Source organism: Pseudophryne corroboree, chromosome 3 (assembly GCF_028390025.1).
Source record: "Pseudophryne corroboree isolate aPseCor3 chromosome 3, aPseCor3.hap2, whole genome shotgun sequence".
Lineage (NCBI taxonomy): Eukaryota > Metazoa > Chordata > Amphibia > Anura > Myobatrachidae > Pseudophryne > Pseudophryne corroboree.
The window spans coordinates 18898329-18924679 of NC_086446.1; the positions used below are offsets into that span (position 1 = coordinate 18898329).

Below are 26351 nucleotides of genomic sequence, written 5' to 3' on the forward strand. Positions count from 1 at the left end.
GTTATTGTAGTAACTACGAGTCTGCTGAGGGAATGATAGCAATGATCCCTGGTGGGTGACGGGGGGTCTACTACGATAACCCAGCTGTCGTGATACCGGCACCGGGATCCAGACCGCCGGAATGCCGGCAGCAGGGTGAGTGCAAAGAAGCCACTTGTAGGCTCTCTCTGCTTGCCATGCTACGCGCACCATGCTATTTATTCTCCTTTTAGGGGTGTCATGGACACACCAAGAGGCAGAAAGTTGGTGGTATCCCGGCAGACCGTGATCCCAGCGTCGGTATGCTGAGTGCCAGGATCCTGACAGCCGGGATATGGAATGTTTCCCGGGTGAAAGAACCACTCACAGATCACACATGAATCTCAGGCTTTTTAATCAAACAGTAAACTGCCAAAAATTATTAATTACTTTATCTGTTGATTAGCGCAATACAAATGTACAGTAATATATGTGATTATTTATTATTAAGGTTTAACATTTGCAAATTGACAGGAAGATCTGAGTCACACACTGTGGCCGCTTCTTTTAGTGTAGTTGCGTCTGCGACTATATGCTTATAGGGGTAGAAGCCCTTCCCCTGGTGTACAAGCTGCGTCTGACTGTGCCAGGACTCAGATCTCCCAAAAAATGGCCGCTGTGCCATTTTTTCGGAGACTTGCGCATGCACTGTAGACTCTGGCACTGTGCCAGAGTGTCTAGCGCTTAGAGAACTAACAGCGCTGCTACCGGCTACGAGACGGGAGAGAAGGGGGCCCACACCTGGAGACTGTGCACGGTTCCCCTCCTCTCTAGATACGCCCCTGGCACACATGGAACCTGTATACGGGCCCCCTCCTCTCTGAAACCACACCTGGAAAAACCCAATGCATTCTCAATACACTTCTACGTGCATGTATCAAAGCTACTTCATCTCTGTACAAACACAATCAGGATGTATGCACAGTGCGATGTAGACACATGCGCAGTATAAAGAAAATGTGTAACTGCACCTGACACAGCCTGTGACTCAGAATCAGACCCTTATTACTCTCTGCGAGCTGTGATAAATATAATTGCCCCATAGTCAGTAAGGTCACTATCTGCTGTTCTTTTCTGGACTGCACAGTGATCAATAACAAACCCTTCATCAGTGAGAACTTTTCTTACAAATTTCTCATCATATGTGAGCGAGTGTACCCTGTCCTGCCCAATCATTGCATAAGTTATATTTAAAACCCCAAACAATATCAGGTATCCTTCAGGTTTCAGTAGCTTCACAATGTTTCTGAAACTCCTTATATAATCATCTTGGTCTTTGCTGATGGCATCCAACATCCATGCACTGATGACACAGTCTGCTGGTGGGAGCACCTCCGGGTGTGTGAGATTCTCATTGTCAGTGTCACATTTCATGATCTTTGTTATTGCCGTCTTCAATGTCATGTGATTGTCCGGACATTGGTCACTGAAATATACAAACACAATAAGGTTCATTGGATCTAAGACTAGCCATGCCACCACATGAGAAATAAGATATACTGTAGTTTTACATGGAAATTCAATGGGTGGGAAGGTATAATTTAGAGAGGCATTGTTTGTTTTCTAGAAGTTTTCCTCAAAAGTGATAGAGATTGGGCATTATTCCACACTTTCAATCAGACACCCCTTTCATCTTCCAGGTGCATTTTATATGGCAGTGGTGGAGAACCGGTGGACATTGGATACCTCTGTCTGGAACACTCAGCTCCTTCCAGCTTTATTCCTTCATTCCTCAGACTTATTCTCTGCATAAAACCCATCTAGAATCAATTGTAAAGCAGAGAATAAAAATGAAAAAGATCAGAGCATCAGATTTCTTTTTTGCTTAACCTCATACAATACAAGGGGTGTATGTGGATCTCAGAGCATTTTTGACACTTTTGGGTTAGTGGAATAATTTAGCGGAATGTGGGCTGGTATTTCTTGGCACCCCAGGCAAGATTTACATTACTGTCCTATTTCCCCAATATAATCCTTCAGTCCATTTACATAAAATCACACTTGGTCTATGACAATGGGGGCGGAGTCATTTTTCATATGCACATCCATTTATCAACTCACCCTCACAGCACCCATTAACACATTTGTCCACACTGTCAGCACCCCCTAACCTCCGCTACCCAGCACCTACTAATCCATTCACCCAGAGAACTCATTAAGCTCCTGATAGCACAAATTACCTCCTACCCCACACCTTCCCAGCACATATTAGTAATTTTTCTCCAAGCACTCATTAACCCCCTCACAGCAAAAATTACCCCCCACCCCTCCCAGCACCTATTTATCCTTTCATGCTCAACACCCATTAACCCTGTCATCTAGCACTTATTAAGCAATTCACCCGCAGCACTCATTAACTCCCCTTCTCACAGCACCTATTAACCTCAATCACACACCAAGAACAGTGCAAAAATACAAAAATAATACAAAAATAATGAGACTGCGCTTCTAACTTTGATGACAATTTTATCAATAATTAAAACATATACAACACACTGATACCGGCCAGTATCATAAAATTACATAAAAAAACAATATAAGCACAATATTAACACACTCTTGAACCAAGTGAGTCCCTAAACCTTGGCAGCATATATAACCCAAGATTCTTATTAGATCCTGTGGCTCCAAACAAGATGTTTAATTAACTCTCAGTCCCAATGAGGCCTCAAGCTCAAAATAATTCCCACCTTGAATCCATGCTTAATAATGGGTTAGTGAAGCACAGTTAGTATATCATGCAGATTTCTCCAAGATATTAACACTTTAAAACTGGTTAGTAATTCATTTATGTGCACTCATGCAATGAAGCATACAGGTTAAATTGGGTGCATTTAGGATACACTATGCAATGCACCCAATTTAATACCTCTCCCTGTGGCTGTAGTAGCAAGCAGCTTTCTACCCAGGATCACACGATGAAGAATGGACTCCTTTTCTCCCCTTAGCACTGGGGTATGGCAGTGAAGAAATTGGCTGGCCAGCTCAGAGATGTTTACAACAAGCAGATGAATGCTGCAATAGTTGGAATAGTGTCCTGTCCTGTAACAAACGCATTACCCCGCCTCCGAACTTGGTGTCAGCGGCTTCCTCAGTGTTATAAAATGCAAAGCGAGCGCTAGACAGCCCCTTGTGGGATTGCTGTGCTCACCGCGCTGCGGGCACGGTGGCCTGCTGCACTCACCACAGGTTTTATTCTACTTGTGTCGTGGACACCTACAGAGGGAAAAAAGCCTGTTGTGCTTGTATTCCAGCGATGGCAATTCACCACCTGTTGGGATTCCGGCGTCGGCATTGTGATCGCTGGGATCCTGACAGGCGGTCTCATGATTGGCTCCCGTTATGAGGGGACCATAACAGCATCAGGCGGCCTTTCCCACATATTGGGGAATTGCTAATTCTGCCTAATTTCTACTCAGGAAATGCATAGAACCTATTTATTTCATTCTGTGATATAGATCTGATTGAGGAAGAATATAATTTTTGGATACTGTCATAGTGAATGGAGAAATGATGAGAATATAATAAAATACATTATAAAATAACAAGTTTTATTTACCTTACCTGCTGAAATTACATAACTACAGTGTCTGCATTATTTTATAGAAATATAGAAACAGAATGTGACGGAAGATAAAGTAGCACTTGGCCTATCTCTTCTGTCATGTACGCACACACACACTTGGCCTATCTCTTCTGCCATGTACACACACACACTTGGCCAATCTCATCTGCCCATGTACACACATACGCACGCACACACACACACACACACACACACACACACACACACACACACACACACACGGGTTCATTTTGGTTGGGAGCCAATTAACCAATCAATATATTTTTTGGGGTGTGGGAGGAAACCAGAGCACTCAGAGGAAACTCATGCAAGTATGGGGAGGACATACAAACTCCACAAAGGGCCATCGTGGCAATCAAACCCTCAACCCACTGCCCAAATTAACTGAATAACAATATCTAATTTGACCGCTGAGGTATGTTATGAACCACAAGGTTAGTAGTGTCTTCCATTCAGACAAGTTGAATTTTATGTCTCTACGGAGGACGGGAAAAATGTGCCATATGGTATATGCATTTCCATAGTTCTTAATGATCTGTATTCTGAGGATACTGAGAATATGGGTTGTCATCCTGAGCTACATCAAGAAGGATGTTACATATATTTGTCAAATGAATGCCTGAAATGTCACTGTGTATGAGGATTGTTGTAACTCCATCTAGACTGACCTTAGGGATCTCCTCTATTGTGAGAATGAGTTATTAAGCATACCAAATTGGAAAATCATGATGTGGGAAATGTATCAGCTACAGAAATAGATTGAAGACACATTGAACATATTTCAATGTGTCTTCAATCTATTTCTGTAGCTGATACATTTCCCACATCATGATTTAATAGAGTCACACTCTGAAACATTATTGTGTGACTACCTTTACCACCTGTCCTACAGGTCAGGATTTCTGCTTTCCCTGTCTGAGACCCTGATGTACTGACATCACCATCTGGGAGCTTGTCAGCTGACTGCTTTCCTCCAGTTGGAGTGCTCCTGTCTCAGCTGATCCTAGCAGCCAATAAGGGCTTTGCAGTTTGTACATATTCACTGTGAGGACTCCCGCTAATGGCCAGAACAAACTTTTGCTTCCCTAAGTTACTCAGCTAATCCTTGGCTTCTGATTGCATCGCTCTTCATCTGGCTGCAGATCTGCAGCTTGCTACAGTCTTGCTAGATTCCTGTGTCTTCCTTCATTGCTGGGTTTCACTCTGCAAGTGTCACAGTGGGATGAAGTTGAGAATCCGAAGGCTGAGCGTACGCTGGAGGAGTGGCTGTGGAAGTAGGGAGGAATTGGGGAAGAAGAATGTAATTCCTTCTCATATAACTCGAGGTTCTAGGATGAGTAACTGAAGAACAAAACTTAGGGCTAGGCTATAATACTCTGGAAGGAGCTGTAAGAATGTTCACTGAGAGATGAGGCTGAAGAACTCAAAAGACCGCTGCTGAAGACTGATTGCCGATGAGGCGTGACTGAAGAACACTCAATATTACTGTTGGAGAATGAATGCTGCGGAGGCGTGGCTGAAGAACACTGGATATTACTGTTGGAGAATGAATGCTGCGGAGGCGTGGCTGAAGAACACTGAATGTAACTTGAAAAATGAATGCTGCGATGGCGTGACTGAAGAACACTGAATAAAACTGTTGTAGAACGAATGCTGTGGAAACATGATGTCAGGATTCTGATTTAGTATGTCCCCGGAGGGGGCACTAGTGGGTCAGTGTAGGAGTGATAGAGGAAACTGGGAAACGGACAAAAAGTTCCGCGCATGTGCGCTTGATATTTATTATCACACAGGGATAACCGATGACAGGAACAATGAATAATAACTTAATCCGATAAATGAATATTTCAAAAGTCACTGGTAACAAATGAGCAATGAAGATGAACTTGAAACTTGATATAAATGATAAGGCAATAATGAAATCAGATGCAGCAAACAAAACTCTGGTATATAACAAATAGCCATCAAAGCACACAGTCTCTGTAGAAGCACACGTCTTTAAGCCAAGCAAGGCCCTAGCAGGAGACAGTCCTTACACAGCAAGATGTTAAGTGCTAAAGGCAATGCACAGTGTGGAATGCTGGTAATTAGGTGAAGAGGCTGAGAACTGAGAAGACACCTGAGGAAAGTCTCTTACTGCAGATTGGTGTAGCAGACTGTGCCTGGAGTTTGTAGCAAACTGGAACAATGAAGACTGGAGACTGGAACACAGGAACTTGCACACTGAATGTGACTCGCAGGAGAGCTGGAGTGGTTGCTGCTACTTGTAGTTCCACAGGAACACTGGAACAGGGAAACAACTTGGAGATGCCAGAAATAGGAGATTGCTGGAAACAAAGAATTGAAGACTGGAACCTGGAACTGGAAACTGGAACGGAACTGGAACTGCTGGGACCTGTAGTTCCACAGGTCCAATACACAGGGGTATCTCTGCAGACAGAGGACTGCAAACAGGAGACGCCTGTTCACAGAATGTGACGTGTTGTCCAAGGCTGGAACCTGGAACTGGAAACTGGAACGGAACTGGAACTGCTGGGACCTGTAGTTCCACAGGTCCAATACACAGGGGTATCTCTGCAGACAGAGGACTGCAAACAGGAGACGCCTGTTCACAGAATGTGACGTGTTGTCCAAGGCTGGAACCTGGAACTGGAACGGAACTGGAACTGCTGGGACCTGTAGTTCCACAGGTCCAATACACAGGGGTATCTCTGCAGACAGAGGACTGCAAACAGGAGACGCCTGTTCACAGAATGTGACGTGTTGTCCAAGGCAATGAGACTGAGCCAGGAACTGGTGCTTATACCCCTTGGTCTGTGATGATTGGATGTTGCAACTCTGTGAGAGCACACCCCGCTGGATTAGGTGTTCAGATCAGCTGTGAGCTAGCTGAAGCACTGTGTACTCCAGGCTGAAGTAGACTGAAAACTAGAACTGGAACAGAACTGAACTGCTGGAACCTGTAGTTCCACAGTAGTGATGCGACAGAGAATGCAGATTCATGACACATGACTAAAGAACACTGAATGTAACTGTTGAAGAATGAATGCTGCAGAGGCGTGACGGAAGAACATGGAATGTTACTGTTGAAAGTAGAGGGTGGACAGCTGCAGACTGCAGAACAGAGAACCACCAGCAGAGGTGCAGTGGAAGGTGACAGACAGGCTTGCTCAGTGGAGTTGGAGACCCTTTGGATGATGGGAAACCACAGGGGACACCTGAGGGAGCTCAGAGCTGGAGCTTCTGCTCTAGGCAGGAACATAAAGCACTGGCAGCATGCAAGAGTGGGCTGACCCCTTTTGTAAGAGGAAGCTGCCTCCCATTGGACTGAGCATTCCACAGAGCTCAGCGATTGGACACAGAGAACCTTGGTCTCCAACATGGTGGCTCCCAGCGCTGCAGACACACAGTAGCACCCATCTCCCATACTAAAGCAGCCACACCATCACCACTGCCAGCACCATTGTGCCTCACCATGGCCACGCAGCACCACCAGCAGCCGGACGGGTAAGCCACGGACCCCGGCTCTGGAGTAAAGCCCCTGGCACCTGACAGCAAGGATCTGTGCTGTTGAAATTTGTTACAAGTACAGTATACAAGTGCTTCCAGAGTGTTCATTCAGCTATCACCTCATTTGCTTCCTGCGGTCTGACCACCATCTGCACTGATTGCTAGTTTCCTTCTGAGCTTAATTCTCAGCCTGCTGTAATCATCTCCAGCATGATTCTGTATGCTGATTCGACGTACCATAACTACAGATATGTCCTCAAACATCTTGCCTGAATATGCCATGTAGTGGGAGATCCCTGGCGTGAGTGAGCTCACAGGTCCCATGCAACTGTTTGCATCGGGCATCTTTTTTTGCTGAAATGCATCTTATTTGCATCACGATCCAAATAGGATGCATACGCAGACACTGCTGATTAGAATGATATGTGTGTGTGCGGCTGTATCTGCATACAAAATGTTATGTTACAGCAGGGCCGTAACTAGGGGGGGGGGGCTAAGGGGGCATGCGCCCCGGTGCAGGATTTGAGGGGTGTTATAGAGGAGCAGGATTTTTTAGTTTTTTTTTTACCGGCAGTGCTGTGCTGCTCCAGTGAGACAGCAGACAGCTCCCAGGGTAATGTATCTAACCTTCCTGTCTCCCCTCAGATGGCTCCAATGCTGTGCGGTTGAGCTACAGTACCTGGGATCTCTCCTATGTCCGCTTTTGTCTTAAATGCTCTTATTTGCCATGCAGTGCTGCAACTAGCGTGCAGTGCACCGTACAAGCTGTAAAAGCGCACTGTGCTCGCAGTTAGCAGTATCAACCTCTGCTTTGCCTCCCAGATGTGGGGATTTTGTGTAGCTTATAGGGGGGTGTAGTACAGTGATGTAGTGTACCATATAGTTTATGTAGTGTAGTAATGTATTGCAGTATATAGGGGCATGTAGTGCACTGATGTGGTGTAGCATATAAGGGGATGTAGCATATAGGGTATGTAGTGTAGTGATGCAGTTCAGTGTGTAGGAGATGTAGTATAGCAGCTGTGGCCAACCTGTGGCTCTTGAGCCACATGCGTCTCTTTCTTTATTCAAAGGTGGCTCCCGATACGCTAAGTCACATGACCACAACAGATCTGGAAACCGCTGCACTCTAGCCAGACACGCAGCAGCACTAAAAGGACTAAGAACTGAGGGTGCCAGATACTAAAGGTGAAACATACAGAAGACACACAAGTGACTGCTGCAATTGCACAAGTTAGTTTGGGGGTGCTGTAGTGACACATGAGGGTGGGCTGTAGTGACAGAAGGGGGAGCTGCTTGGAGTGACACATGGGGGAGCTGGCTGGAGTGACATAGGAGGGTGGTAGCAGGAGTGACACATGGGGCAGCTGGCTGGAGTGACACAGGTGGGTGCTAGCAGGAGTGACACATGAGGGTGGGCTGTAGTGACAGAAGGGGGAGCTGCTTGGAGTGACACATGGGGGAGCTGGCTGGAGTGACATAGGAGGGTGGTAGCAGGAGCGTCACATGGGGAGCTGGCTGGAGTGACATAGGAGGGTGGTAGCAGGAGCGTCACATGGGGAGCTGGCTGGAGTGACACAGGTGGGTGCTAGCAGGAGTGACACATGGGGCAGCTGGCTGAAGTGACAGGAGAATGCTGGCTGAAGGGTATTATGTGAATCTGGCTTCTTCAATATATTTTATGTGGACCTGTCTTTTTTTAATTCTTTTATATGGAAGTGGTTTTTTCAATGTATTTTATGTTGGATCGTCTTTACAGATTTATTGTATGGGGATCTTGTTTTTTAAATGTATTTTATACAAGGGGCAAGGCCTAGCAGGCACAAGGCCACACCCCATTTTTATATGCACGCCTTCGTCTTGATGCCGGCTCTTTGACATACCTAACATGATTTTTTGGCTCTTTGTCTCTGACTGGTTGACCACCCCTGTAGTATAGTGATGTAGTGCAGTGATGAAGTGTTATGATATTGGCCCTCATTCCGAGTTGTTCGCTCGCTAGCTACTTTTAGCAGAAATGCAAACACAAAGCCGCCGCCCTCTGGGAGTGTATCTTAGCATAGCAGAAGTGCTAACGAAAGATTAGTAATTCTGCTATTAAGTATTTCCTTGCAGTTTCTGATTAGATCCAGACCTACTCCTAGATTGCGATCACCTCAGTCCGTTTAGTTCCTGGTTTGACATCACAAACACGCCCAGCGTCCGGCCAGCCACTCCTCTGTTTCTCCAGCCACTCCTGCGTTTTTACCTAGCACGCCTGCGTTTTTATCACACTCCCTGAAAACGGCCAGTTTCCGCCCAGAAACACCCACTACCTGTCAATCACACTACGATCAGCAGAGCGATTGAAAAGCTTTGCTCGCCCGTGAGTAAAATAGCATAGTTTTGTGTAAAATTGCTTAGCGTGTGCGCCCTGCTGTGCATGCGCAGAACTGCCGTATTTTAGCCTATTAGCAATTCTGCTAAAAATAGCAGCAAGCGAACAACTCGGAATGAGGGCCATTGTGCAATGTATGGGGACACACAGAGGAGCACGTACAGTAGTTGAACACGCTGGTGGGGCATGTAACACATATAGGGCATTTTAGGCACATAGGGGGATATTGTCCAGTAGTATCCCCTTTCTTCCAAATTTTTGATAATCTGATAATTTTAGCCTGATAGTATTTTTTTTTTTTTTTTTGGGGGGGGGGGGGGATTACTGCCTTGCCCCGGGTGACGAAAATCCTAGTTTCGGCCCTGGTTACAGCTTTTACTAGGAAAACACTGTAATGTAGCATTTCATGTGCAGATACAGCCGCAGTTGCACACAGAATATAGACATGTCACATATCAGTTTACTCAGCATAAGCCGCTTGTGCATTCTATTCACATTGTTTTAAATAAGATGCATTTGAATGGAAAAGTTACACGTAAAGACATTTGGTGCTACGAGTCACGCCATGGCATGGTGTGACTGGAAGGGCTGTTTAACATGCAGGGAGGCTAGATGTGAGTGGACACTTCTTTATGTCCTGCACTTCTGTAAGCAAGTAATCTAACTTGTGTACACATCCCAGTTACAGTAAGCTCATACTAGAGGACTTTATTAGCTCAGTACTGTGTTCATATTTCTTTGTGTCTGATTGTTCCAGTATTTCCCTGCACATTATTACAAGCTATTCCAGTTCCTGTCTATTACTCAGTTCCCAGTTCAGTTCAACCTCGCAGCACTTAGACTGTCTCAGCAATTCTGATCCTAGTTTAGATTTACATAATCCATTACTCCACCATACTAAGAAATAACCAGCATCAAGTTAATCCGGTTCTAGCCTGGGTTTTACCCGTTCCGGTCACTGTCCGGTATCCTGAGAGTCAGTGCTCAAAGTGGTCCTAGAGAGGTGGTGGAACTCACCCCCCATCCTCCCAGCGCCCATGCAATAAAGGTATTGCATGCAAAAGGGGCGTGGTCACACAATAGTAATAATGCCCACAGTAGTAGCACCCCTAATACACATAATGCCCACAGTAGTAGCATCCCGTAATACACATAATGCCCACAGTAGTAGCACCCCTAATACACATAATGTCCACAGTAGTAGCATCCCGTAATACACATAATGCCCACAGTAGTAGCATCCCGTAATACACATAATGCCCACAGTAGTAGCATCCCGTAATACACATAATGCCCACAGTAGTAGCATCCCGTAATACACATAATGCCCACAGTAGTAGCACCCCGTAATACACAATGCCCACAGCAGTAGCACCCCTTTTACAATGACCACAGTAGTAATGCTCCTTATGCAATGTCCACTGTACTGGTAGTGCCCCCTATATAGAGCCCATAGTAGTGGTGCCCCTTATGCAATGCCCCCAGTAATAGTGCCCCTTATGTCCCCAGGAGTGATGCCCCTTATGAAGTGCCCCCTTTACAATGCCCTCATTAGTAGTGCCCCCATGGTAATGCCCCCTTAGTAATGTCACCTGTAGTAATGCCCCCAGTCATTTAGCACCCTGTAGTTTAGCCCCAGTAGTTATGCCCCCAGCAGTTTAACCCCCAGTGGTAATGCTCCTGCAGATATGACCCCAGTAGTTTACCCCCACTTTAGTTTAGCCTCCCAGTGGTAATGCCCCCTGTAGTTTAGCCCCATGTAGTTTGCCCCAAGTGTTAATGCTCCCTGTAGTTATGCCCCCAGTAGTTAAGCCCCCGTAGTAATGCCCCCAGCACTAATGCGCCCCTGTACTAATGCCCCCAGTAGTAATGCACCCCTGTAGTTTGCCCACAGTAGCTTTCCCCCTTGTAGTCTGCCACCAGTAATTTGTCCCCTGTAGCTTGTCCCCAGTAGTTTGCCCCAGTAGTTAGCCCCAGTAGTTAGCCCCCTGTAGCATGCCCCCAGTAGATTGCCCCCTGTGGTTAGCCTCCTGTAGTTGCCCCCCAGTAGTTTGGCCCCCTGTAGCTTGCGCCTGTAGTTTGCCCCCAGTAGTTAGCCCCCTGTAGTGTGCCCCCAGTAGTTAGCCCCCTGTAGCTTGCCCCCAGTGGTTATCACCCTGTAGTGTGCCCCCAGTAGTTAGCACCCTGTAGAGTGCCCCCAGTAGTTAGCCCCCTGTAGCTTGCCCCCAGTGGTTATCACCATGTAGTTTGCCCCCAATAGTTTGCCCTCAGTAGCTTGTCTCTAGTAGTTTGGCCCTCTGTATCTTGCCCCCAGTTGTTATCCCCCAGTAGTTTGCCCCTAGTAGCTTGCCCCCAGTAGTTTGGCATCCTGTATCTTGCCCCCAGTGGTTATCCCCCTGTAGCTTGCCCCCAGTAGTTTGCCCCTAGCAGCTTGCCCCAGTAGTTTGGCCCCCTGTAGCTTGCCCCCAGTAGTTAGCCCCCAGTAGTTAGCCCCCTGTAGCTTGCCCCCAGTGGTTATCACCCTGTAGTTTGCCCCCAATAGTTTGCCCTCAGTAGCTTGCCTCTAGTAGTGTGGCCCTCTGTATCTTGCCCCCAGTTGTTATCCCCCTGTAGCTTGCCCCCAGTAGTTTGCCCCTAGTAGCTTGCCCCAGTAGTTTAGCCCCCTGTAGCTTGCACCCAGTAGATGCACTGTACAGTAACAAGTTAAAAAATAAAGTCATCATACTTACCAATCCTCGCTCCTGTGTCTGACCGCTGTGACCTGCTGGTGTCCGGCTCCCCAGCACTATGAGAGAGACGTCATGACATCTCTCGCACTGACAGAGCCGGGAGCCGAAAGACGGAGCTCAGTAGTAAACTCCTGCCGCCGCCTTCCGCTGTGTAGGGAGAGCCGGGCGCTGCTGGTAACACAATCTCAGCGGGCACCCAGCATCTCCCTGTGCGGCACCGGCACACTTCGGGTGAGGTGAGCTGGAGGAGGCGGAACTGTGTATCGTCTCCAAGTGGAACTGACTTAACGCAGTTCCGCCCCATTCCGGCTCACTTTAATCCCTGCTGAGGGGCCAGTTTCAGTCTGGTTCAACTGTTTTCTAAATTTTCCAGTGTATACCAGCTCCTGCCCTAGGAACCCAGGCAGAGGACTGCAACCTGTGTGCTGGGCACAGCATAGTGAACACCCCCTTGCTGGGGTCCCTGGCAAACACCACCAGCATATTAAACACCGTGCCTCTGCACTGGGTAAAGCCAACTCCTAGTACAGGAAAGTCCATGTTTCCATCCAAGAACTGTGACATAGAGGATGGTATATTGTACTGCCTATTTTACTTTCTAATCAGGAAAAAGAGTAAAAAAAAAAAATTCCCTTAGCACACCAAGAAGTATCAGCAATAAGACTTGAATATTACAGAGGAGCCTTGCCGAGGCCTGGTGGCTTAACCATATCTTTATAATCACTGAATTTTCTATTATCCTTCAAGTTATTGCTGATACTTCTTGGTGTGCTGGGGGAAACATTTTCTTTTTCATGTTTAGAATAACCCCTCCCTTCCATGCACTGAAAAGTATTACTAAATTGCTTGAGCAGCTTCCATTTTATATTACTAGTTGAGTCTCTACTGTGCATCAGGTAAAGTAAATGGTTGTGCAAGAACTATTGGTTGCAAAGGAGCTTTCAAAAGTATAGAGCTAGCAAGTCACCAAGGGGTATATTCACTAAGCTCCCGATTTTGACCGATTTTGTGGGATTTTTTTTTAAAGTGTCATCTCGGGAATTTATTAATCACAAATCTCAACAGACAAAGAGGAAGGGGGGTGCAAATCCCCACCCCTAAATTCCCTTCCGCACACTGAAAATTACCTGTAACCATCCCTGAACCTATCTGGTAATAAAATTCAGAGAATTCATCACAAATGTTTGCAAACACATGTTTAGCTGCTGGTCACTTCACGGCTTCTCTGATACAGCAGTCCTAAAGGCCCGTACACACTGGTCGATATATCGGCCGTTCTCTTGAACGGCCGATATATCGCGGGACCGTCGGCCAGTGTGTACGGGCGATACGTCTGTGAACTCCGTCGTTCACAGACGTATCGCGTTGGCCGTGCAGCACAGCCGACGGCCAATATATCTACCGACATATTGGCGCGTCGCTGTGTGTGTACGGGGCGGTTGTCCGACCACCCGTACACATGCTGCGGCGGCCGGCGGTGATTGACAGCTAAACTGGGCGGGCGCCCGCCCGCCCAGTTCATGACGTCATTCCCCCGACGGATCGGGCAATGTGTATGCACAGCACACTGCCCGATCCGTACATAGATATATCTGCAGATCAATTGATCTGCAGATATATCTATTAGTGTGTACCCACCTTTACACTACTTGATAGCAGTGCCCACATAGGGCCATGTAATTTGTCACAGTAGGCCTCATGATAAAGGCTATTACTAAAACACTTCCAGACAGAGAGCTAACCTACCCGGGAGCCACCCCCAGGAACTCCGATTGGCACTACAAGGAACAGCATGCCTTCCAAATGCTGCTCCCATTCAATGCCTCATGCACACAAGCAGACAAACAATTTGGAAGCTGCTCAATCATACCTGGAGGTAATTATATATCAGGTGCTGGAAGGGGGAGGGGTCACAGACAAACAACAGACAAAGAGGAGGGGGTGCAACTCCCCACCCTTGAATTTTATTACCAGATAGGTTCAGGGATGGTTACAGGTAATTTTCAGTGTGCGGAAGGGAATTTAGGGGTGGGGATTTGCACCCCCCTCCTCTTTGTCTGTTGTTTGTCTGTAACCCCTCCCCCCAGCACCTGATATATAATTACCTCCAGGTATGATTGAACAGCTTCCAAATTGTTTGTCTGCTTGTGTGCAATAAACACAAATCTCGGCAGTGCTGAAGGCATTCACATTTTTTTGAAGGCAAAGAATAAAATACGAATGAATACACCATCGGTCAAACACGTCTGTTATTTTATACAACTCGGTAATTTAATTAAAAAAAATATTCACAATCACTGCCGGCAATAGCCAAACACTGCCGGGAAAAAGAACAAATCATAAAAAAAAGCAGTTTTTAAATAGACCTGCTTTTTTTTTTTTACCGTATTCTGATAGGCATGTGGGATCCGTGCATGTTTATCAGTGGAAAGGGGTGTGAAAGAGTTAAAAATCTGAATTATTTTTTTTTGCGTGGGGTTTTTGAGCCGGTCCTGGTTATAAAAATACGGAGAAAAAATTGACTGGGGTCCCCCCATATTCAAATAACCAGCACCGGGCTTTGGTGCAAAAAAATACAGGGGACAAAAAGCGTAGCGGTCCCCGTATTTTAAAACAGCACCGGGATCCACTAGTCAGAGAAATAATGCCACAGCCGGGGGACACTTCTATATTGGTCCCTGCGGCCCTGGCATTAAATCCCTAACTAGTTACCCCTGGCCGGGGTACCCTGGAGGAGGGGAGACCCCTTAAATCAAGGGGTCCCCCTCTCCAGCCAACCAAGGACCAGAGGTGAAGCCCGAGGCTGTCCTCCCATCCAAGGGCGGTGGATGGGAGGCTGATAGCGTTTTGTGTAAAAAAAGAGTATTGTTTTTTGTAGCAGAACTACAAGTCCCAGCAAGCCTCCCCCGCAAGCTGGTACTTGGAGAACCACAAGTACCTGCATGCGGGGGAAAAACGGGCCCGCTGGTACCTGTAGTTCTACAAAAAATATACCCAAATAAAAACATAACACACACACCGTGACAGTAAAATGTTATTAAACATACATGCACACTTACATTCATACATACTTACCTATGTTGACTCGAAGCAATCGGTCCTCTTCTCCAGTAGAATCCAGGGGTACCTGTAAATAAAATTATACTTACAAACAATCCTGTGTAGATCGGTCCTCTTCTTAAAAGTTATAATCCACATACTCGGTAAAAAAAATAAAACGAAATACCCGCTCCACACACTGAAAGGGGTCCCATGTTTACACATGGAAGCCCTTTCCCCGAATGTCAAGATCCCCCGTGACTCCTGTCAAAGAGGGTCACTTCAGCCAATCAGGGAGCGCCACGTCATGGCACTCTCCTGATTGGCTGTGCGCTCCTGAACTGTCAGTCAGGTGGCACACTGTGAATACAATGTAGCGTAGCGGCGATACATAATATCCAATGGTGGGAACTTTGCGGTAGATCACAAGGTTAAGTGGGGTCACTTTTGTGGTTGAATAAAATATATTTATAGTCTGATTACATAAAGTTGCAAGGCAGCGTGCACCTTTGGGGCCCACTTTTCCAGGACCACCCTACTTTCAGCACTGAACTCTCCTTTCCACTGTCACCAATGTACGAGGGGCACTCTATACATTTGTAGAAATGAATAAATAAATATACCACAACAACACATAAGACAAATATATGAGTACAAATAAGACATTCCACGGTGAATCTGAAAAGGGAAAGTGTTATTTGGTGGGGTGCCACATACTTTCCTGACTGTCCCCTCCATAGCTGCCTCATTTAGAGGTCCATTTATTAACATGGCTGCTCAGCTGTTCTTGTCCGATGATGGTAAGCTCCTCAGCAGCAGCACACAGCAGCCCAATGCACATGCGTAGTCACACCTGACCGTCAGTGAGACAGGAGCTCAGGGAGGTGGAGCTGTCTGGCCAGCTTCTCTTATTGTGTTATAGAGCAGAGTGGCCAGGCAAGAAGCATCCTCTCTACCTACCTCCTTCCTACCTCCCACAGCTGGTCATGTGCAAGCAGAGCATGGCTGCAGGTAGCCCAGGAGCAAAGATGGCACCATGCCACCCATCCCAGCCCGCCACTGGCTGCATCCCACCTATAAAAGTAGATGCCAGTACTTTAATTGATCTGACTTAATAATATGTTCATTCATTGACCACAAGAAGTCAATAACGAGCAGCCAACAGAATGGTTTCCCATACTGCAGCCAGACTCATGACGGTTATGTGCTTTAAGGCTTCATGTCTATATTCTGCAAAGAGCAACTTAATCTCCCTCAGTAATGGATTTTATTTTTACCTATTGCTCTCCTTCAGGAGAGAAGAGAAGAAGAATCCATATGGATTTAGGTGATGAATGAAACCCAGGGATTTGGGCAAATTGTTTATTTCAAATGAAAGAGTTCCCCAGTAATGGGTTTAGTAATATTAGCTAAGTCTGGTGAAATACATATAACAGGAGACCATGGAGGTCACTCAGATCTGATCGCTGGGCTGCATGTTTTGCTGTCACAGACTACAGGAGGACTGTATGTTTGCTGTGTAAGTGTGCGATGCTATGTGTACGCTGAGCTGCTAGAATTCTGTGTGTGCAGTCTGTGCGCAGCCCAGGACTTACTTCTCCAGTGCCATTGAATCAGGCTGATTAGGGCCAGAGCTGACGTCAGACACCCTCCCTGAAAATGCTGGGGAACACCTGTGTTTTCCAGAGCACTCCTAGTAAATGGTCAGTTACCTCCCACAAACGGCTTCCTCCTGTCAATCACCTTGCGTACGCCCATGAAAATGGATTTTCCGACCATCCCGTCGCTGAATGACGATCCCCGTTGCTGTTGTCTGACGCACATGCGCATTGCGGTGTATATGCATGCGCAGTTAGGACCTGATCACCCACTGTGGGAAAATACACAGCAGCAATCAGATCTGAATTACCCACAATGGCATGAGCTGTACAACAGATATTTCTTCCATCCCAGGATAAATGAGGCCCAGTGTGAAGCATGTGGAGAAGGTTACTGAGTACTGACACTGGGTTACACTGATAGATGATTTGGAAAATACGTTTTCTTACCTATTTCCTTCTGTGCATTTAATATATTCCATTATGTGAGACCAATCAAACGCTCCGGTACGTGTGTTAATCCATCTGTTCAGCTCCATAATACATTGCTCAGAGCACTTCAGCACAAGGATCTGGTTGAAATATCCACTGGCTGTATAGAGATGATGAATAAAAGCTCCAAAACTGATGTCAATCAAAAGGTCTCCCTTAATGTGACCTGCAGGGAAAGACCCCAGTCATTACAGAGTGTAATATACTGTAATCTGTAGCATCTGCAGTACTCTATTAGGCATCATTCTGTCATGTCCTGTTACAGGTAGAGATCTGCGGGTTCGGATTTACTCTTTTTCCCCCACCCAACTGTAAGACATGGGGGAATCATCGATGCCAGGGATACTCCCACCCTACTGTAAGACCTGGGGGTACGTATCATCACTGCCAGGGATCCTCCCACCCTACTGTAAGACCTGGGGGTACGTATCATCACTGCCGGGGATTCTCCCACCCTACTGTAAGACATGGGGGTATCATCACTGCCAGGGATCCTCCCACCCTACTGTAAGATCGGGGGGTATCATCACTGCCAGGGATCCTCCCACCCTACTGTAAGACCTGGGGGTACGTATCATCACTGCCGGGGATTCTCCCACCCTACTGTAAGACCTGGGGGTATCATCACTGCCAAGGATCCTCCCACCCTACTGTAAGACCTGGGGGTATCATCACTGCCAGGGATCCTCCCACCCTACTGTAAGACCTGGGGGTACGTATCATCACTGCCGGGGATTCTCCCACCCTACTGTAAGACATGGGGGTATCATCACTGCCAGGGATCCTCCCACCCTACTGTAAGACCGGGGGGTATCATCCCTGCCAGGGATCCTCCCACCCTACTGTAAGACCTGGGGGTACGTATAATCACTGCCGGGGATTCTCCCACCCTACTGTAAGACCTGGGGGTATCATCACTGCCAGGGATTCTCCCACCCTACTGTAAGACCTGGGGGTACGTATCATCACTGCCGGGGATTCTCCCACCCTACTGTAAGACATGGGGGTATCATCACTGCCAGGGATTCTCCCACCCTACTGTAAGACCGGGGGGTATCATCCCTGCCAGGGATCCTCCCACCCTACTGTAAGACCTGGGGGTACGTGTCATCACTGCCGGGGATTCTCCCACCCTACTGTAGACCTGCGGGTATTATCACTGCCAGGGATCCTCCCACCCTACTGTAAGACATGGGGGTATCATCACTGCCAGGGATCCTCCCACCCTACTGTAAGACCTGGGGGATTCATCGCTGCTGGGGATCCTCCCATCCTACTGTAAGACATGGGGGTATCATCACTGCCAGGGATCCTCCCACCCTACTGTAAGACATGGGGGTATCATCACTGCCAGGGATCCTCCCACCCTACTGTAAGACCTGGGGGATTCATCACTGCTGGGGATCCTCCCATCCTACTGTAAGACATGGGGGTATCATCACTGCCAGGGATCCTCCCACCCTATTGTAAGACATGGGGGTATCATCACTGCCAGGGATCCTCCCACCCTACTGTAAGACATGGGGGTATCATCACTGCCGGGGATCCTCCCACCCTACTGTAAGACCTGGGGGAATCATCGATGCCAGGGATCTTCCCACCCTACTGTAAGACATGGGGGTATCATCGCTGCCAGGGATCATCCCACCCTACTGTAAGACATGGAGGTATCATCGATGCCAGGGATCTTCCCACCCTACTGTAAGACATGGGGGTATCATCGCTGCCAGGGATCCTCCCACCCTACTGTAAGACCTGGGGGAATCATCGATGCCAGGGATTCTCCCACCCTACTGTAAGACCTGGGGGAATCATCACTGCCGGGGATCCTCCCACCCTACTGTAAGACCTGGGGGAATCATCACTGCCAGGGATCCTCCCACCCTACTGTAAGACATGGGGGAATCATCACTGCCCGGATTCTCCCACCTTATTGTAAGACCTGGGGGAATCATCACTGCCAGGATTCTCCCACCCTACTGTAAGACCTGCAGGTATCATCACTGCCAGGGATCCTCCCACCCTACTGTAAGACCTGGGGGTATCATCACTGCCAGGGATCCTCCCATCCTACAGTAAGACCTGGGGGTATCATCACTGCCGGGGATCCTCCCACCTTACTGTAAGACCTGGGGGAATCATCACTGCCGGGGATCCTCCCACCTTACTGTAAGACCGGGGGGGAATCATCACTGCCAGGGATCCTCCCACCCTACTGTAAGACCTGGGGGAATCATCACTGCCAGAGATCCTCCCACCCTACTGTAAGACCTGGGGGAATCATCACCGCCAGGGATCCTCCCACCCTACTGTAAGCCCTGGGGGTATCATCACTGCCGGGGATCCTCCCACCTTACTGTAAGACCTGGGGGAATCATCACCGCCAGGGATCCTCCCACCTTACTGTAAGACATGGGGGTATCATCGCTGTCAGGGATCATCCCACCCTACTGTAAGACATGGAGGTATCATCGCTGCCAGGGATTCTCCCACCTTACTGTAAGACATGGGGGTAAAATAGCTGCCAGGGATTCTCCCACCTTACTGTAAGACCTGGGGGTATCATCGCTGCCGGGGATTCTCCCACCCTACTGTAAGACCTGGGGTAATCATCACTGCCGGGGATCCTCCCACCCTACTGTAAGACCTGGGGGAATCATCACTGCCGGGGATCCTCCCACCCTACTGTAAGACCTGGGGGAATCATCACTGCCGGGGATCCTACCACCCTACTGTAAGACCTGGGGGTATCATCATTGGCAGGGATCCTCCCACCCTACTGTAAGACCTGGGGGAATCATCACTGCCAGGATTCTCCCACCTTACTGTAAGACCTGGGGGAATCATCACTGCCGGGATCCTCCCACCTTACTGTAAGACCGGGGGGAATCATCACTGCCAGGGATCCTCCCACCCTACTGTAAGTCCTTTGGGAATCATCACTGCCTGGGATCCTCCCACCTTACTGTAAGACCTGGGGGAATCATCACCGCCAGGGATCCTCCCACCCTACTGTAAGACCTGGGGGTATCATCACCGCCAGGGATCCTCCCACGTTACGGTAAGACCTGGGGGAATTATAACTGCCAGGGATCCGCCCACCTTACTGTAAGACCTGGGGGAATCATCACTGCCGGGGATTCTCCCACCCTATTGTAAGACCTGCGGGTATCACCACTGCCAGGGATCCTCCCACCCTACTGTAAGACCTGGGGGTATAATCACTGCCGGGGATTCTCCCACCCTACTGTAAGACATGGGGGAATCATCACTGCCTGGGATCCTCCCACCCTACTGTAAGACCTGGGGGTATCATCACTGCCAGGATTCTCCCACCTTACTGTAAGACCTGGGGGAATCATCACTGCCGGGATCCTCCCACCTTACTGTAAGACCGGGGGGAATCATCACTGCCAGGGATCCTCCCACCCTACTGTAAGTCCTTTGGGAATCATCACTGCCAGGGATCCTCCCACCTTACTGTAAGACCTGGGGGAATCATCACCGCCAGGGATCCTCCCACCCTACTGTAAGACCTGGGGGTTTCATCACCGCCAGGGATCCCCCCACCTTACGGTAAGACCTGGGGGAATTATAACTGCCAGGGATCCTCCCACCCTACTGTAAGACCTGGGGGAATCATCACTGCCAGGGATCCTCCCACCCTACTGTAAGACCTGGGGGAATCATCACTGCCGGGGATCCTACCACCCTACTGTAAGACCTGGGGGTATCATCATTGGCAGGGATCCTCCCACCCTACTGTAAGACCTGGGGGAATCATCACTGCCAGGATTCTCCCACCCTACTGTAAGACCTGCAGGTATCATCACTGCCAGGGATCCTCCCACCCTACTGTAAGACCTGGGGGTATCATCACTGCCAGGGATCCTCCCATCCTACAGTAAGACCTGGGGGTATCATCACTGCCGGGGATCCTCCCACCTTACTGTAAGACCTGGGGGAATCATCACTGCCGGGGATCCTCCCACCTTACTGTAAGACCGGGGGGGAATCATCACTGCCAGGGATCCTCCCACCCTACTGTAAGACCTGGGGGAATCATCACTGCCAGAGATCCTCCCACCCTACTGTAAGACCTGGGGGAATCATCACCGCCAGGGATCCTCCCACCCTACTGTAAGCCCTGGGGGTATCATCACTGCCGGGGATCCTCCCACCTTACTGTAAGACCTGGGGGAATCATCACCGCCAGGGATCCTCCCACCTTACTGTAAGACATGGGGGTATCATCGCTGTCAGGGATCATCCCACCCTACTGTAAGACATGGAGGTATCATCGCTGCCAGGGATTCTCCCACCTTACTGTAAGACATGGGGGTAAAATAGCTGCCAGGGATTCTCCCACCTTACTGTAAGACCTGGGGGTATCATCGCTGCCGGGGATTCTCCCACCCTACTGTAAGACCTGGGGTAATCATCACTGCCGGGGATCCTCCCACCCTACTGTAAGACCTGGGGGAATCATCACTGCCGGGGATCCTCCCACCCTACTGTAAGACCTGGGGGAATCATCACTGCCGGGGATCCTACCACCCTACTGTAAGACCTGGGGGTATCATCATTGGCAGGGATCCTCCCACCCTACTGTAAGACCTGGGGGAATCATCACTGCCAGGATTCTCCCACCTTACTGTAAGACCTGGGGGAATCATCACTGCCGGGATCCTCCCACCTTACTGTAAGACCGGGGGGAATCATCACTGCCAGGGATCCTCCCACCCTACTGTAAGTCCTTTGGGAATCATCACTGCCTGGGATCCTCCCACCTTACTGTAAGACCTGGGGGAATCATCACCGCCAGGGATCCTCCCACCCTACTGTAAGACCTGGGGGTATCATCACCGCCAGGGATCCTCCCACGTTACGGTAAGACCTGGGGGAATTATAACTGCCAGGGATCCGCCCACCTTACTGTAAGACCTGGGGGAATCATCACTGCCGGGGATTCTCCCACCCTATTGTAAGACCTGCGGGTATCACCACTGCCAGGGATCCTCCCACCCTACTGTAAGACCTGGGGGTATAATCACTGCCGGGGATTCTCCCACCCTACTGTAAGACATGGGGGAATCATCACTGCCTGGGATCCTCCCACCCTACTGTAAGACCTGGGGGTATCATCACTGCCAGGATTCTCCCACCTTACTGTAAGACCTGGGGGAATCATCACTGCCGGGATCCTCCCACCTTACTGTAAGACCGGGGGGAATCATCACTGCCAGGGATCCTCCCACCCTACTGTAAGTCCTTTGGGAATCATCACTGCCAGGGATCCTCCCACCTTACTGTAAGACCTGGGGGAATCATCACCGCCAGGGATCCTCCCACCCTACTGTAAGACCTGGGGGTTTCATCACCGCCAGGGATCCCCCCACCTTACGGTAAGACCTGGGGGAATTATAACTGCCAGGGATCCTCCCACCCTACTGTAAGACCTGGGGGAATCATCACTGCCAGGGATCCTCCCACCCTACTGTAAGACCTGGGGGAATCATCACTGCCGGGGATCCTACCACCCTACTGTAAGACCTGGGGGTATCATCATTGGCAGGGATCCTCCCACCCTACTGTAAGACCTGGGGGAATCATCACTGCCAGGATTCTCCCACCTTACTGTAAGACCTGGGGGAATCATCACTGCCGGGATCCTCCCACCTTACTGTAAGACCGGGGGGAATCATCACTGCCAGGGATCCTCCCACCCTACTGTAAGTCCTTTGGGAATCATCACTGCCAGGGATCCTCCCACCTTACTGTAAGACCTGGGGGAATCATCACCGCCAGGGATCCTCCCACCCTACTGTAAGACCTGGGGGTATCATCACCGCCAGGGATCCTCCCACGTTACGGTAAGACCTGGGGGAATTATAACTGCCAGGGATCCGCCCACCTTACTGTAAGACCTGGGGGAATCATCACTGCCGGGGATTCTCCCACCCTACTGTAAGACCTGCGGGTATCACCACTGCCAGGGATCCTCCCACCCTACTGTAAGACCTGGGGGTATAATCACTGCCGGGGATTCTCCCACCCTACTGTAAGACATGGGGGAATCATCACTGCCTGGGATCCTCCCACCCTACTGTAAGACCTGGGGGTATCATCACTGCCAGGATTCTCCCACCTTACTGTAAGACCTGGGGGAATCATCACTGCCGGGATCCTCCCACCTTACTGTAAGACCGGGGGGAATCATCACTGCCAGGGATCCTCCCACCCTACTGTAAGTCCTTTGGGAATCATCACTGCCAGGGATCCTCCCACCTTACTGTAAGACCTGGGGGAATCATCACCGCCAGGGATCCTCCCACCCTACTGTAAGACCTGGGGGTTTCATCACCGCCAGGGATCCCCCCACCTTACGGTAAGACCTGGGGGAATTATAACTGCCAGGGATCCTCCCACCTTACTGTAAGACCTGGGGGAATCATCACTGCCGGGGATTCTCCCACCCTACTGTAAGACCTGCGGGTATCATCACTGCCAGGGATCCTCCCACCCTACTGTAAGACCTGGGGGTATCATCACTGCCGGGGATCCTCCCACCTTACTGTAAGACCTGGGGGAATCATCACTGCCGGGATCCTCCCACCTTACTGTAAGACCGGGGGGAATCATCACTGCCAGGATTCTCCCACCCTACTGTAAGACCTGCGGGTATCATCACTGCCAGGGATCCTCCCACCCTACTGTAAGACCTGGGGGTATCATCACTGCCAGGGATCCTCCCACCCTACTGTAAGACCTGGGGGTATCATCACTGCCGGGGATCCTCCCACCTTACTGTAAGACCTGGGGGAATCAACACTGCCGGGGATCCTCCCACCTTACTGTAAGACCGGGGGGAATCATCACTGCCAGGGATCCTCCCACCCTACTGTAAGACCTGTGGTAATCATCACTGCCAGGGATCCTCCCACCCTACTGTAAGACCTGGGGGAATCATCACCACCAGGGATCCTCCCACCCTACTGTAAGACCTGGGGGTATCATCACCGCCAGGGATCCTCCCACCTTACAGTAAGACCTTGGGGAATTATAACTGCCAGGGATCCTCCCACCCTACTGTAAGACCTGGGGGAATCATCACTGCCGGGGATCATCCCACCATTCTGTAAGACCTGGGGGAATCATCACTGCCGGGGATCCTCCCACCTTACTGTAAGACCTGGGGGAATCATCACTGCCAGGGATCCTCCCACCCTACTGTAAGACATGGGGGTATCATCACTGCCAGGGATCCTCCCACCCTACTGTAAGACCTGGGGGTATCATCACCGCCAGGGATCCTCCCACCCTACTGTAAGACCTGGGGGAATCATCACTGCAATGGATCCTCCCACCCTACTGTAAGACCTGCGGGTATCATCACTGCCGGAGATCCTCCCACCTTACGGTAAGACCTGGGGGAATTATAACTGCCAGGGATTCTCCCACCCTACTGTAAGACCTGGGGGTATCATCACTGCCGTGGATTCTACCACCCTACTGTAAGACCGGGAGGTATCATCGCTGTCAGGGATCCTCCCACCCTACTGTAAGACCTGAGGGAATCATCACTGCCGGGGATCCTCCCACCCTACTGTAAGACCTGGGGGAATCATCACTGCCGGGGATTCTCCCACCCTACTGTAAGACCCCTCTGTTTGCAGTGCGCTCTGTTCTTTATAAAGTGTTGTAGGGAGGGGGATGGATAATAATTGTATGTCAGTAAAGGTATGGTGGGTGTCAAATTGTTGCCTTGTCCTGGATGACAAAAATCCTAGTTTTGTCCCTGGTCAACCCCACCTAATTTTTAGTTGGTCTTGTCTGAGGCCATTTCAAGTGCTCAATTTGCCCCTGCTAGTCCTTGTCATCTGACAGTGTGATTACACAGGGTTCTTCAATCCTCCCTCAGTACACTGTAACTACAGTATGTCAGTGGGCAGATCTAATGACATAATTCATACAGATGGAGCCTCGCTCATCTATCCGTCTCTGGCATTTGGCATTACTGGCGAGTGTATTACTAGTGATCATCCAACCAGATTTTGCTTTTAAAAATCACTGTTGCGCATGCATGAGGTGTCTAATAAAATACTCTAGTGTAAGAATCACCATTGTGCATGTGAGAGGTCTCCATTGAAATACACTATAGCACAAGAACTACTTTACTGTACAGTACTGTATGTTACATAGACATGTCAGTGGACAGATAGAATGATTTATTCCGAACACTCAGTGGCAATCAGTATGTACTGTACACAGTCATGTTCCGTCATCAAAGACAGACTCATAGGCATTGCATATATCAAATTAAAAAATGAATTCTTCACTTTAACAACTGCAGAGAAATATATAATCTTAGATCCATCATAAAGTATCATTATTACAATGTATTTCTATAGTCCGAGCATTTTATACAGCGCTGTACAGAGAATATATTTGTCATACACATCAGACCCTGCCACATTAGAGAATACAGTGTATATTACCTAACACACAATCATGTACATGCAATCACTCACACTAAGGTAAGTAGGTCAGTATAGTATACATACTGTCTGTATAATATACATACCCTCACTGAATGCACGGTGTAAACTTTCCATTGGAAATTTAATTGTATCGTCTCCAAAGACCATGTCTGGTTTGTTAGAAAAATATGTTTCCAGATATTCTCTAGAATCAATGCCTTGTACAGGATAGAATTTATGGGCGCTGGAATCCATCTTGTATTACTGTGTCACAGGCTGTCTGACGCTCACGTCTATTCATTTACTGGCTCAGGAATTCTGTTTATATTCACTAGGATCCAGTTATTTATATTCATCAGTAACCAGGATGTCAGTGTTATCATATTATGGTTTATCAGCCTCAGGAGTTGTCATGGAATGCAGGTGACATGTGATCATCTCCTAAAGCAAAATAAATCATCATACTAATTATTTTTTAATTTATATTTAAATATTGTCAAATATTTAAGCAATTTAATTTAA

The 26351-nt window shown here is 48.7% G+C and overlaps 1 protein-coding gene across 1 annotated transcript; it reads right to left on the reverse strand.

The window, feature by feature from the left end:
• Window positions 1–908: 908 nt before the first annotated feature.
• On the reverse strand, window positions 909–26227 carry LOC135057464 (nicotinamide N-methyltransferase-like). The gene is made up of 3 exons (XM_063963351.1): window positions 25934–26227; window positions 17308–17515; window positions 909–1444 (listed from the first exon to the last, which is right to left on the reverse strand). Exons 1-3 carry the CDS (start codon window positions 26082–26084, stop codon window positions 1024–1026), a joined length of 780 nt encoding a protein of 259 aa, XP_063819421.1. The 5' UTR covers window positions 26085–26227; the 3' UTR covers window positions 909–1023.
• Between the last annotated feature and the right edge of the window lie 124 nt (window positions 26228–26351).

Coding starts and splice junctions, on each gene's coding strand:
- LOC135057464 (XM_063963351.1), bottom strand. CDS start 26,084: ATGGATTCCAGCGCCCATAAATTCTATCCTGTACAAGGCATTGATTCT. Junction 17,516..25,933: donor ACACCGTGCATTCAGTGAGG/GTATGTATATTA, acceptor CTTTCCCTGCAG/GTCACATTAAGGGAGACCTT. Junction 1,445..17,307: donor AAATGCACAGAAGGAAATAG/GTAAGAAAACGT, acceptor TGTATATTTCAG/TGACCAATGTCCGGACAATC.